Here is a 14365-nt window from a genome sequence, read left to right on the forward strand (position 1 = left end):
TTTTGCTTTTGTAAAAAAAATTTATTGAATGTACTTACATACTGGTGTCAAAAGAGAATGCACCAAAAATGTTACACAGACATACAATTAAAAAGAAAAGGTGATTTTAATCTTCACGTACAAGGACTGTGGGGGGGGGGGGCTATGTACAAGAGGGAAAATTAAGAACGTGAGACCCCAACTTACAATCATAAGGAGTTGAAAGCTTGAAAGTCTTGAATTCAAATTGTACCACTCAAAAAAAAAAAACTTGGTGCTTCGCCTCCACAGATCGCGACGATCTTATAAAGAGATAGCGCTATTCAGGTACAAATTGCCTTTAATTAATATAAATGCTAATCTAAAAAAAATTATCTTGAAAACGGTGATATAATGAATGTCTCTGGATGGACGTCTAAGGGTGTTTGGAGGATAAAAAATACTTTCTCGCTTCCAGAAATTCATTTAAACATTGACGACATGTAGGAATGAAGAAAAAAAAGGGGGGAGGGGCATCCAATACAGCACTAAACTCAAAACACGCTCTTGGTCTGTCTCATCACTGCTTGACAGCAAACATGGCACCTGTGCTCTGCCTGCAGACAATCTAAAGATGGACAAATAAACGCAAATCACAACTTTTATGGCACTTGGCAGTGGCGCCGACTGCTTCAGAACACCCCAGGAGTATCGTGCAGGTGTTGGGCAAAATAAAAGCTGGGGACAGAAACGCAAAGTAAGCTCAAACTCCCATGAAAATTAAAGTGTGCGAAAGCCAGGTAGGGAAAATTCAGGGCGGTTCGGAAAAAGTCGGGAATGAACCAAAGCGTGGTCCAAATGTAGGTTAGGAAAAGATGAATTGCTCTAGTTGCCACTGAATGGCAAGGGCTGGAGGGAGGGGGCTCGTCGTCATTACCAATGTCAGCGAAGGACAGAAACAACTTGCGAGTTTAAAGTGAGGATCCACCTAAAACAGAAAACTTTGTTTCATGGTGAAGTGAGCATTGTGTGAGGTCAGTTACTTCATTTCTTGTGACCAGCTAGCTGCTCGCGCCCCCAACAGTTCTTCCTTAGCTTTGGTCACTTTTGGCCTTTTTGCCGTCATTCCCGTTGTTCTCAAGCTCAGCTCCCCTCGCCGCCGCCTTCTCCTCTTGCTCCTCCTCCGGGTGCTTCCTCTTCTTCGTGTCATCTGACAGGGTCTGAGCGAGGCACGGGTGCGGTCGGAAGGTGACAATCATGCAGGTCATGTTGTCACATCCTGTCCCGTCTCCCGATGTGTCTGGGGCCAAACAATGGTCCAAAAGCTGAGGACGGAAACAAATCATAAAGGTAATTTGTCAGGCTGGTGGTGGTGGGGGGGGGATTATGTCAGTGTAGGGTTCAACCATTTTGAAAAATAATCTAATTGCAATTATTCATCGTCAATATTGCAATTGCAATTTAATACATAATTAAATTTCAAGAACCTCTTCCCAAATATTGAAACAAGCAATAAATCAATCTGTATTAAAATAAACAATATTAGATTTAAGATGTGCGATATATTACTGGCAATAACCCACCCGAAACAAGCACTTGGCTTTTTGTTTAATTGTTCACTATCTGCCAAAGTTGTTTGTTGTGAAGTTTGCTTCCACCGTCTCGCGTTTGTAACTCCCATTTTTGCCCGCAACTCAAGTCGCTTGCGTGACACCTCATATCTTGAAAAACATATTGACGTTGGGTAGTGCGTAAGTGGAGGAACCATTGAAGTCCAGTTCAACACCACCGCAACAACAACAACCACAAAAATAACTTTTTCGTTCCGTGAATAAATCTCGTCGATCAACATTTCTTGAATCGGATTAGGTCATGTGTAGGAGTGCTTATGTGATGTTTTTTTAAATCACCTCCTCCACGATGGACGAAAGCGGTCTGGCGCCGCTCTGGACTGGCTTGATCCTCTCGCCGATGAAGTCCACCACCTCCTGACTGCTCAACACATTCCTGCGCGAACATTATGAGAAAACGAGGCTCAGCCACAGGCCAAAAGTAACGACGGCAGCAACATGAAGCAACTATTTCGCAGAGAGTATTTCAAAGTTAAAAGCTTCCCACCAGATGCCGTCGCAGGCGATGACCATGAAGTCGTGGTCATCGTTGAGGGTCAAAACTTTCACGTCGGGCATGGCCGAAATCATCTGCTCCTCTGGGGGCAGGACCTTGTTCCTCTTGTAGAAATGATCACCTGAGAACACGGAGGACAGCGCAGATCAGCAACATTAGTCTGTGAATATTTTTGGTCAACCTTTTGGAAAACCCGCGTAAATGAATGTGCATTGTCCATTTTAAAGAAATGAAATTCAGAAAACTCAAAAACATAGTTTGACAAACTAAAGAGGAATAATAAAAGGGGAATAATTGCACACACACACAAAGTATTTTTACTTTGAATTATCGGTTTCAGATGTGCAGTCGTACCAAACTGAGTGGCTCTTGGGTAATAATGTGCATACATACCAATGGCTCTGGAGAGGTTCAGTCCGCCATTGACCCGTCCGTCCATGGTTACTTTGCCTCCAGCCTTTTTAATACGAGACAGCTCCAGCTCATCCTCGGGCTTATGGTCATAAGACATGTCCACCGCTTTCCCTGCGGAAAAGCCAGAAGTTGTGCCACAGAACATAAAATTCAGACAAAATCCAGTTCCGAACATCTCAGTAACCAAAAGAGCCACACGTTCCGGTGTTTAAATAGAGAAAAGCAACCATTTGTGGCAGACGCAAAGCAAAATATGGGCTCGTTACCTCGCTCGGAGACCACGCAGCGGGAATCTCCAGCGTTGGCCACAATCAGCTGTTTGCCTCGGATCAGAGCCACAACAGCAGTGGTGCCGCTGTCTGAGCCAGGCTGCAATCCAGCGCCCCCAAAAACACAAGAGCCTGGTTACACTTTGAAAGATGCTTACTGAAGGGGTTACTAAGGCACAATCATCATCAACAAATTATAGTCGGTGACTAACACTCAAACACATGCTGATGGACCCTTGTCCACACAGTGTTCTTACTGGAAAAGAACATTATGAGGTTCTACAAAGAGTATGTTTTTTCCCCCCAAAACCATAAACAACATTCTCAAGGAAAAAGCGGATTGCTCTCGCTGCTGTATTTGCATCACAATAATAAAAAGATAGGAAACGGGCAGTAAATAAAGAAGTCAGCACGTGGTGTGTGTGTGGACACTTTTGACAGGCAGTTTTGCCAATGATCATCCAATTCATTGAAAGCATGCATTTTGGCGAGAGTCTTTCCACAGGTCACAATGAAATTAAACCGAGGGGTTGGCCACTCATGAAAGTGAGTGGCGGAACCGGATACATTGCTCAACGAATTCGGTCACGTGGCTTGAGTGTGCAACGGACCAAAGTGACGGCAGAAGAACACAGTGCAACTTATGCGACGCATGACTGATGATCACGTCCCCTTTTACTTGGTGTTTTAATTCGTTGATATTTTGCGGTTGTTACTTTTTTCACACTCATAAGAAGAATAGAATTGATTGTCTTTCTTTTCCATTGTGTATCATATTTTGCTTCTTTGATTGTTGAGGCTTGGTGGGGTTTATTTTGAAACAATTTAAGAAAAAAACAACTACAGTAAAAACGCAATTAGACAGGCACAAAAGACAAAAGGTGTCAAACCGTTTCACTAAATAAAAACACCTTCATCCAAGTACACACCTCCTCTTTGCCATTCATTCCAGGTAGACTCATTTCCTCCTCATCTTCATCCTCAGAGTCTTCCTCTCCCTCTTCAGTATCCTCTTCTAACTCACTGCTGTCAACCTCCTCCCCTTCTTCACTGCCATCCTGAACCAGCACAGGAACATCAGCATGTTGTTCTACTGTCTTGACCAACCTAGCAATCAGACTCTGTTCCCTTCACCTCTTCTTCACTGCCCTCGTCTTTCTCCTCCTCGTCTTCACCCTCCCCTTCAGACTCCTCACTGTCGTCGAAGAATCTGGACTTGGAATCGCCTTCAGTTTTGGAGGACGAAGAACATGAGGGGCCTGCGTCCACCTCAGCTTTAGCGGCCTTGTCATCTCCATTGGAGCCTCCTGAGCGGTCACAGTCTGCTGCTGCGGAGGCGAAACGAGCACAAAAGTCTTCAAGACTGAAACTGCATTCAGGTGAGACTTAAAAAGATGACCAGGATCAAGTTATCTTACCTGAGCCGCAGACTTCATCGCTAAGGGTTCTGCGGCATGCCCGCAGCAAGGACTCGCAGTCTGCTCCGTCGTCGTCCTCCATTCCGTTGCTCTCCTCCTCCACCTCTCCATTCACACTCCCTTCCTTCTTTGGTCCTTCCCCACATTCCCCCTTGTGTCCAGAGGCCTTTGGAGACTGGCCCGATGCTTTCTTCACGGTTGCGCTGGAAACGAGAGAGTAGAAGGAAATCTTTGCTTTGCCTCTGAGAGCGAGTCATTTTCAACATTTTCGATTGGTCAAAAATGGACAGTCTCTGCGACCAAAATGCACAGGTGAAGTCAGTGAATGGGGCAATTGATCATTGACTCCAGATTCTCAAAATATACACCCTCACTCCTTTATTCTGGCCCGTTTCCTTGCTTTGTGGCAATTTGCTTATACTCCGAAACATCCCGCCATGTTTTTGTGAATGAAAATGACCGGTATACAGTACAGTAAATTGTTTGTGGAGTCTCAGAACACAATACAGGGTTCACAGTGTTCTCTTTGAAACATATCAGTAGATGTCAGGTGTCGTTTTATCATGCAGAGTAATTTATAGCTTCATACACACACAGTGGAACCTTTAACGGCACTATGATATGTCAGAGTACAGCTCGTGAGCATAGAAAAGCATGTTTGTTTCTCTTTGGCTTTTTTGGAGACAGAAAATTACAGAAAGATAGCTGTGTATTAATGTGAAGCGCAAAAGGTTAGCCTCTCTGGATATTATTAGCGTCATCCACCAAAGGGTGACACTACTTTTTATTGCTTTTAACTTGTTTTTCACAATTTTGACAGTCAAGAAAGGTACAATTCTGTTGTGTCCTAATACTCTTGTTCACATATCTAAGTTGTTTGAGAGTTTTAGTCTTGGGTCACAAAATTATATTTGCACTAGTTCCAAGAATGCTAAGATGTCACTAAAAGCAAATAAAAGTTTTTTATGACAGCAACTGAATCACCGTAATGGGGATTAGTGTCATGTATATTTCTTCCTGGTGTGGGAGATTGTTTCAACATGATAAATTGGATACTCCGAAAACAAAGACATTGACCTTACCTGCTAGCTGTGACTTGTTTGTTAGCGTTCTTATTCTGTCCGTAGCGCACGAGCAGCTCCTCGATGGTCATCGTGGCCTCCTCATGAAGTAACGCCGCCTCCTCTGTGTCCACTGGACAGAGGACAGAACAAACAGCATAGAGCGGGAGAGCATGAGAGAGATTGTCATTAGGAGCACTGTACCCCAAGAAATGGGGAGCTGAACCCCCCCGTTATTTAAGGAGCCACTCACCGTCGTCCTCGTCTGCCACTTTTTGAATGGGGGGCTCCTCGATGGGACGCCCGGCGATCTGCACCAGTTCCTTGATGACGTCCTCTGTGGTGATTCTGCAGTCGATGGCCAAGAAGGCATCCTCCAGTGCCTACGAAGAACACACGCAAAAACAAAGTCTACAAGTAATCTCAAGTGAAGAGCCCCCATTCTGGAATATGTACTTCTCAGCAACACGCCCAACCTTCTGTAATTTGCCATCTTTGTAGGTTTTCTGCTCCTTGATGATATCAGGAAGGTACTTTGAGCAATACAGAGCCACTTCTTCTCCTAAAAGGGAAGAACAGCTCATAATATCTCAGCAATTGTGAAAGAAGCAGGACAAAAACAACTGTGGAATACTCAGTGAATATGATTTTGATTTTTGGTGTTCAATAGCAATGAGTCATTCATAAATGAACAGTGTGTTCAACAACGTTTACCTCCATGACCATCATACACAGAAAACATGGCAGTCTCTTCGTCAAACTCGGGGATACAATTGTGAGCATCCTGTTCCACAAACATACGTACACAAAATTAATATTATGCTATACTTGAATGCTGTATAGTATTGGATATCAACTACAAGACTTTGCAATCAGTGCCACTGAAGTCACTTTATTGTTATCGAAAACAGACAAACAATGTACCGTACATGCAAATAAGCTTAAGGTTGCCTAATGTCAGAAAACTGCTATGAATCGTCACCAAAATTCACATGCATGTGTCTACTCATGCCCACTTCAACCTTTTAAAAATCAAAACAGTCACCACAGGACTGTATTCTGAATTTTATGAGCATTAAGACTTTTTCTCCCCATAGACGTTCACTGTAGAAAAAAAGTGTCACGTTGCTTAAGCAACGTTAGTAAACAATAACCAACTGGCATCAAAATTCATGTGCACATCTCTACCTACGCCCACTTGAATATCTGAAAATATCGAAATGATCACTCCAAACTTTTGGATTAAGCATTTTTCTCCTTACGATGGATTGAGCGCCTATGGAGTGAAGATGTTGATATCCATAAAATGCAGAATATTTGTGCTATTAATTTGATATTGTCAGAGATTGATGTGGGTATGGGTAGAGATGTCCACATAGGTTTTGGTCAACATTGATCGCAGTTTTCTGACTTCAACGGACACTAAGCTTTTGTTATGGAGAGGAAGACGCATAACATCTAATTCAAATTATTAGACCGATTGATTTGATATTATCAGAGATTGATGTGGGCATAAGTACAGATGTGCACATGAATTTTAGTGACGATTTTTCGTACTTCTGATATTAAACTTTTTCTCGACAGTGAACATATATGGAGGGGGTGGCTTAATGCCTAAAAAGTCCAAAATATGGTGGTGATTGTTTTGATATTTTCACTGGTTCAAGTGGACCAGACAAGATACATGCGAGTACATTTTGATAAGGACTGGTCGTAACTTTCTGACATTAACCAACGGTAAGCTGTTTTCTCCATTAAGGCGTTTTAGATTGTCCCCGTTTCATTCGGCTCACCTCCATGGAAACCCGCCAGCCCTGCATAGCGGAGAAGCCGTAGCTCATGGTGCTGTTGCCGCCATCTGAGGAGGTCTTGGTCGTGTTCGGCTGCGACAGATAAGTCCCCATGGTTGCCGGTTGCTGTGGCTTCACACCTGAAGAGACGACACGCAATAAACATTTCATTTAGCTTCACAGGTTTGGCTCGTCGCATTCAGTCTTGCTCTTTCTACGGTTGCTAGCTAGCTAGCGTTAGCAACACAACAACAAAAAGTGGATGCTCGTCGGCTAGCTAACATCACCATGCTAACAAGAGCCGACTAAACTTCCACAGCGCAATCTTTGCCCCCCGTCATACCAACGGCTACGCACTAAGCACGGAGGATCTGATGATGACATACAATCGCACACATTATACAGACAACAGGGTGAGCTTACACGTGGATTCAGGAGAGGGAGATTCACATAGGAAAGGCTACACGTGTGGAAGCGAAAAGCCGCTACGAGGAGACAAGCCGAGAAAAGGAACACGGAAAGTATACGAGGTGACACCGCGCATGTCCCTTTTTTTCCGCCAAACAGGGGGCGTGTCTGACGGTTACGTCATGTGCGACCTTATAATACTTGCCGCTAGGTGGCGGCGGACTGAAAGTGTGACCTTCAAGAATTACAGTCCAATGAATCCTGTCACCGAGTCCAAGTCATGTCTTTTTTAAAACCTGCCCTGAAGACAAAAGGTTGACGATAAGCCCAGCCAATTTCAGCAGAAATTGGAGACATAATGTTTTTGTTGTTGTTGAGCACATTCCCTGCAGTTTTTTTCCTCTGACTCTTGCGTAGGGCAGAACTGGGTACACCTACACTAACAGTCACTTTTCTTTCTCCCCTCGGTGTAGGTACAGGTCTTGGGTTCTCCTCGGCCATGCTAACATCTGATGTGGCCTCAAGGTTTTGTCGCGAGGATTGTAACAATTGCCCAACCGGTCTAGTAAGCCCTGTATGTCACAGTTTGACTTTTGAACACTTTTTCGACTAAGTGTGACTTCCTCGTGGTTGGCTGAAATCTGTCGAAAATTCACTTCAACGGGATCGCCTTCCCTGCATTGACACTGACTTAGAATACCTAGCGTTGTTCTTGGAGTCAACCAGATATCCTCTGGAGAAAAGTTGATGACTTGGACTGGGAGAACATGGCTATGGGAAGAGACTACCGTCGGTACAACAATCAATCCTCCTGGTAATTGGCTATTTCCAGGTTCAAGCAACATGCTTACAGCATCATTGGACGACCTCCTTAGGCCCCTTGCGTAGACTGTTGCAACAGAAAAAGACGGTATTCTTACTTTGTTTTTTCCTATGACACGAGCAGTTGAAACCTTCTCTATGAACTCTGTTTCTTGCACTCACTGGAAAGCCTCCTTCCAGGCAAAATCCAATTTCCCTCCCAAAGTGGTGTCAAACTGTGCCAATGCCAAATGTTGACATCGCTTGGTAATGTTTATTCCAATAATTCCCTGAAGAGATTGGCCAGCCTCATCTGTGCTATCTTGGATTATTAGGAATCCACACTCGGGGATCATGATCCCCATTGTTTGCACATCCAACTCAACATAACCTAAATAGGGTAGAGGCACATTATTTGCTGCGGTTAGTTTAAGCCATTTAGCAGTACAGTGCATATCCTCATCTCCTCCATTAAGACAGTTTCTGAAAAAACTTTCTGTGAGGGTGCTTACATTGCTTCCGGAGTCCAGTATGCATCGCGAGGGGACTCCACCTATCTGTATGTCTACTTCAGAGCACTTGCCTACAGCCCTTTCTATAAAACGTTCTCTCGTCAACATATTACCTGAGCCTCCACTCCAACCCCTCACTGCCCGGCTCAAAACAGTGGAGGATTCCCGTTTCCCTGGACCGGTGGGTTGGACACAGTAGGACGTTGATATGGCGGTTTGCGTGTCACTGGGCACTGTCTTGCCATATTAAGTCCAACCCCTTCACACCGCAGACAAATTGGTTGGCCTTCAGTCGTGTACTTGGGTTGAACTTTAGGTCTGCCATTTGCCATGGTGAGTCAAGTCAAGTCAACTGTATTTATAGAGTACTTTCAAACAGCCATTGTTGCATACAAAGTGCTGTACATGGAGCAATTTAACATATACAATAAACAGTCCACGGACTGCATTTGTCAACTCACTAATAGCCTTTCCCTGTTGGGCAATTATTTTAACAAGTCTGTTTGGACTTCAGTGGTCATGTCTCTCTTCTCTAAAGTCACATCCTTGTGATCACTAACTAGGTTTCTGTTCTTTGCAACACTAGTGTGTTGTGGTTGGCCTTCAAGGGCCCACATCATTGCCTAATTTCTCATGTCAAATAGACTACTTTCCGGTCTCTCTCTGAGCAGCCTACGCAATTCACGCCTCAAGGTGGAGTCTTGCACTCCCTCAACGAACTGATCTCGAATAGCTAACTGAGAATCAGCTACAACATTAGGAGACTGTTGGAGGGCTGAATTGAGCAGCTGCGAGAGAGCATATGAAAATTCTCGCAATTCTTCTCCATCTAGTTGTTTGCGAGCATAGAAAGCACGTAGGAGCTGCGGTACAGTGCGTTTTTCTCGAAAGGCTTCACGCAAACATGAAAACACATCTACTTGGTCTTCCTCTTGTAGACCTCTCGTTCTTATTGGCCGTTCCACTTCCTCTATAAATTCGTCAACAGTGTCAAAATCTTTCCCATTCTCACCAGAAAAAGGTATGTGTTTTTCCCTTGGGATGTAAACCATTGATCTTGGCTGAACATGACCCAAATTTGCAAGGCATGACATGACAGCCTCCTGTTTTCGATTGAGTTCTCTAATCTGTGAGTGTGATGCGGTCACACAGTTACCTTCATCACCCAATTGTAAAGAACTTGGGTCGTCCCCGCTGTGGGTTCCTGCCAGGATGGCAGCTGCTTGCACGGCGTCCTCTGACATTTTCAGGTCTCCGTTCCAAGGTATTTAACGCAGCAAAGCGCAACAGTCACAAAAAGTCAATCAGTTTCTCTTCTGGTAGCTTTGAAGACTTGCTCGTGTCCCATGATGTGTGTCGATGCGAATTTGCTCCACATTCACCCACACGAACAAGAAGCTTGGACACGAAGGCCTCGCTCCATCGACACTCCGCACTCTGGCATTAGGACTGCTTCGCTTCTCGCCACTACTGTTGTCTATTATACTCAAACTCACACTATCCACTACAATCTCAGAATTTAATAGGGAATCCCACTTCTGACACCAAAATTGTGTAGCCGGGTCTTTGGAAAGACTGGACTGAACACAAAATAATTTTTATGTGGGCTTTATTCCCGACTGGACAATGAAAAATTGTACAGCATTAAAAGGAAAGACTGAGATGTTAACTGAATTTTAAAAGCGTTCGAAAGGGGATCTAAGAGATCAAAGAAGAGTATGTTACAGATTAAAGACAATTACACTATAATAGACAACAGCAGTGGCTTGCTTAATAGAGAAACAGAAATAAAAATACATTATTTCCAAGCCACAATACTTCATTTAAACTTCAAGTGCAGAAGAAATAATCATTACAACCCAATGTTTTAAGATGCAGACACACTTACTCAATATGTCCCGGTGTTTTGGGTGCATACAAACCATGTGGAAAAACACAAATGATCTCCCCTCTACAGAACAGATAACACAGTTCATATAATTTCACAGTCCAAAAAAACATATTTACATCTTGTAACGTTGTGAACACTTACGCTGTACAGCTGTTCACGCGACTCACTAGTGGTAGATTTCAAGCTCCAAACCACAATATTGTGCTCTACAAATACCATTCAAATAATTAATCATCCGTCCAAAATTAACACCTAACATGCGTCATGGTAAACTAGCTACCAATTACCTGAATATCGCCAGGGTTACAACGACGATCATGGGTGTATCAAGTTGGGAATAGCAGTAGGCACTAGTGATGTGTCGTTCGCGAACGACCGGCTCTCAGAGCCGGCTCTTTGAAGTGAACGACGGGAGCCGGCTCCTAATAGGGAGCCGCTTCATATAGGTACCGACTTTTTTTTCTCCTGTTTTTCCCCCTCTTTGAGACCCCTGCTGTAGTGGTACACAAAACATTGATCAAGTGCAGTTCCGTTGTATTCAACTGTTAAATTCAATACATTTCATTTAATCTAAGAGCAGTTTGTTTTTGGACATTTATTTAGGTGCACGTTTTATTTGAATATGATGTGCAACACATCTTAAATGAATCAATGTGACTGTCATTTTTAACACCGGCTATCGTGTGCAGAATCGCGGGAGGTGCTCGAGCTTATGACTTTAGGTCGAAAGCCGTACTACACCCTGAACCGGTCGCCAGCCAGTCAGTGGCAGAGCACACATAGAGACAACCACCCACACCATCACTGAGTGGGAGTGGATCCAACGCTGCCGGCACACCAGATAGGAGAGTCCATTACAACATCTGCAACTTCTTAAAGGAATCATTCATAAAATGTTTTTACTGTACTATTTTCAATTCTATGGTGGTACTTAGTGGGAAAAAATGTTCGACAGCCACTGCAGAAGCGCGCTTCTCGTGGTTGCAATTCCATTTATCGTCACTTGGTTGCAGTAGAGTGTGATAGAGTTGTCTACCTCCTGCCAACGTCACTGAAAGAAGAAGAAACGATCACGACGAAGCGGGAAAAGTAAAAACAAGGATGGATGGCAGAGAAGATACTTGCGAGGAGACCTGCTTTCTCCCCGCGTCGTCTTTAGAACTATACGAGTCACAGTTTTTCGGCTTCACGCCGCAAACTTTCATGTTCCGTCTCTCCAGCGCCTTCCTGGAATGTCTTTGCGACATTTTAAACGTGGTGGAGAAAGTATGTGTGCGACAACTGAGTAAAGGTGAGTCGGACGCGACGACCGAGGAGAAGCTCCGCGTCCAGGCTAGAGAGTGTAGCCGCAAACTGCAAGCGTATGTGGGAGAGAGCTTCAAGCAGCTGTCGGAGCGGATGGAGGAGCAGTTGGTCACCCGCTGTTTCTCCGTCCCGCCCAAGGTCCTACTGAAGGAGGACGAGTGTCACAGGAAACATCCTCCGGACACACAGGCGAGTCATATCAATTAATTTGGACATGACTTAGCCTTTAATGCAAGCAAGTTGAAGGGATCATACGTACAACGTTTTGGTGGTCTTTTCAAATGAAGATTTTCAGCCTAACGTTCAAAGAAACCACACCGGGAAACATGAGCTGTTGTAACAAATACCGTACTATGAGTCCCCGTGTCTTACAGGTACAGTAGTCGTTCCCATAGCTGTTTCTATACATACGAGCTCTCAGGAATAAGGAGAATAGGGGTCGTAGTGTTTTGTTCTGTCCTCCTGTTCTGAACTGCCAACATGGTGCACAAACCAAAAGTGATCTCACGATCGAAGACTTGTGTTTTAAATGAAGAAAATTAGCCCTGTGTTGCATAAAAACATAAAACAAAAGAGAATATAATGAGCTAATCTCATTTTTAAAGCATGTAACAGCATGTTTATCATTATCGATCCTAATTAATTTCACCACTAATATTATAATGAACTCTCATTTTGTACTAATATACTTCCCCACTTCTAGGAGATGCTCAGACTGGAGTCGTCCTTGACGGAGGTCCGCAGGGCTTATGAGGCCGAGGTGTGTGCTCGAAATGCACTGCAGGCTGAACTTGAGGAGCAAGAGGAGGTACAGAAGCAGCTGGATGGCTTCTTGGCTTGGCTCAGGGAAGGAAAGGGCAGTTTCCAGGAAAGTTTCCAACCGGTGGCGACATCCATAAAGACATTGCAACAGGTCATTGTGGACGTGTGCAACAAGGCGCCGAATCATCGCTCAACTTAACTTACTATGTGCTTTAATTTGATTGTTACCCCAAGATCTCTGCACTCATTTAAGAGAGATTCTGCAAATATTCACCCTTGTCTAAAAAGTGTTTGTATATTTTAAATGACTACCGTAATTACTGTCTGCTGAACAATTAACATAAAAAAAAAATCAAGACCCAGTGATCACCAGCAGAGGGCGTGTCCAGCTAATCATTCACACCAGAGGACAAGCTCGAGCCCCAATCTCTTTTGCGCCTTGGACAGGTTTCACGTAATATTTTGATGAACCTAAAGAGAAAAAGATGTAAAACAAGTCATTAAAAACACAACTCACTATTATGCTGACCGTAATTTTGCTGTTTCGCTTCATGGAGGTACTCCCATCTTAGAGTGCCGGAATTGGGAGACAAAGACACCTAAGTGTCTTACTTGTCAGTCTACTCGGTAATTTTGTTTAAGTCGCCGTCATTGCTGAAAATCCTGCTTCACAGATTCCCAAAGAAAGACACATACAAGCATGAAAATGCCAGCTCCATACGAAAAGTCATGAGATTCATACACAGAGCGTCTGACTGTGAGGAAGACATGGCTTCAGTATATTGGCCAAAAACTGCAATTTATGGAGCAACACAGATGCTAGAAGAAGAAGTTAGAAAAACGACCACCACACATTTAGAAAAAGTTACATTTCTTGGTAGCCAAGCTTGACGAAAGAAAGTAGCAATCTCTACTACAAAACTGTGACGGTTCCAATCAATTTCATTTGGGATTTCTCTGTCTAACTGCTTATCAGCCCCATTATAAACCTTTTACATATTATAAAGGCTTATCATCAGTGTTACTAAAAACACAAAGCCTTCATGATCACATTTTTAAAAAAACACCCCAAACCATTTAACTACAGTTTTCTAATTGACAAAGATTTCCCCTTCACGACACGAGGGGGCACCCTCTCTGATTAGTGAGATACGTCTCGCCTCACCATTCGATATGGCCAAAGCAATTCAAGTCAAGTCAGCTTTTATTGTCAAATATGTTCTATGAGTAACATATAGCACAGATGAAATGACTTGCACAGCTGAAATTACAAAGACAAGCAATGTGGAAACCAGTAAGTGTGTGTTTTTGTAGCCTCCTTTGGGTGTAGAAATGTGCATTAACCACAGGTCGAACATAAAAAAATACTTTTTGCCACAACATTCCTGGAAAGTGTGCAAGAGAGAGAATCCAATGTGGCTGTATTCAAACCGAAGTAAACACATTCAACCTCATATTAATGGGGATGTGCAATAAGCATACACCTCAAGCGCTATTTATTAACCCCAAATAAATGTGTGATATAATTGGCTTTTCCTGACATGTTGTTTTAATTCCTGTCAGAAGACCAAAGGTTCCATGTAACGCTGACTGCTATTTCAAACTATTCATAATTCACTTCACCTTTTCTCAAAAAAACAGGCCCAACG

General features: G+C 43.5%; 2 protein-coding genes across 2 annotated transcripts; one reads left to right on the plus strand and one right to left on the minus strand.

Moving 5' to 3' along the window:
* ppm1g (protein phosphatase, Mg2+/Mn2+ dependent, 1G) lies at positions 1-7589 on the minus strand. The gene is made up of 14 exons (XM_086107363.1): positions 7461-7589; positions 7041-7177; positions 5962-6031; positions 5724-5809; positions 5501-5630; positions 5269-5380; positions 4187-4389; positions 3903-4096; positions 3698-3826; positions 2766-2868; positions 2479-2610; positions 2077-2206; positions 1869-1965; positions 1-1283 (listed from the first exon to the last, which is right to left on the minus strand). The coding sequence occupies exons 2-14, from the start codon at positions 7149-7151 to the stop codon at positions 1050-1052; spliced, it is 1731 nt and encodes a 576-aa protein (XP_085963489.1). The 5' UTR covers positions 7152-7177; positions 7461-7589; the 3' UTR covers positions 1-1049.
* Positions 7590-11728: 4139 nt separating this feature from the next.
* mis12 (MIS12 kinetochore complex component) lies at positions 11729-13238 on the plus strand. Its single transcript, XM_086106816.1, has 2 exons — positions 11729-12143; positions 12658-13238. The coding sequence occupies exons 1-2, from the start codon at positions 11751-11753 to the stop codon at positions 12913-12915; spliced, it is 651 nt and encodes a 216-aa protein (XP_085962942.1). The 5' UTR covers positions 11729-11750; the 3' UTR covers positions 12916-13238.
* The last annotated feature ends 1127 nt before the right edge of the window (positions 13239-14365 follow it).

Source organism: Hippocampus guttulatus, chromosome 3 (assembly GCF_054856545.1).
Source record: "Hippocampus guttulatus isolate MCC_2025c chromosome 3, RoL_Hgut_1.0, whole genome shotgun sequence".
NCBI lineage: Eukaryota > Metazoa > Chordata > Actinopteri > Syngnathiformes > Syngnathidae > Hippocampus > Hippocampus guttulatus.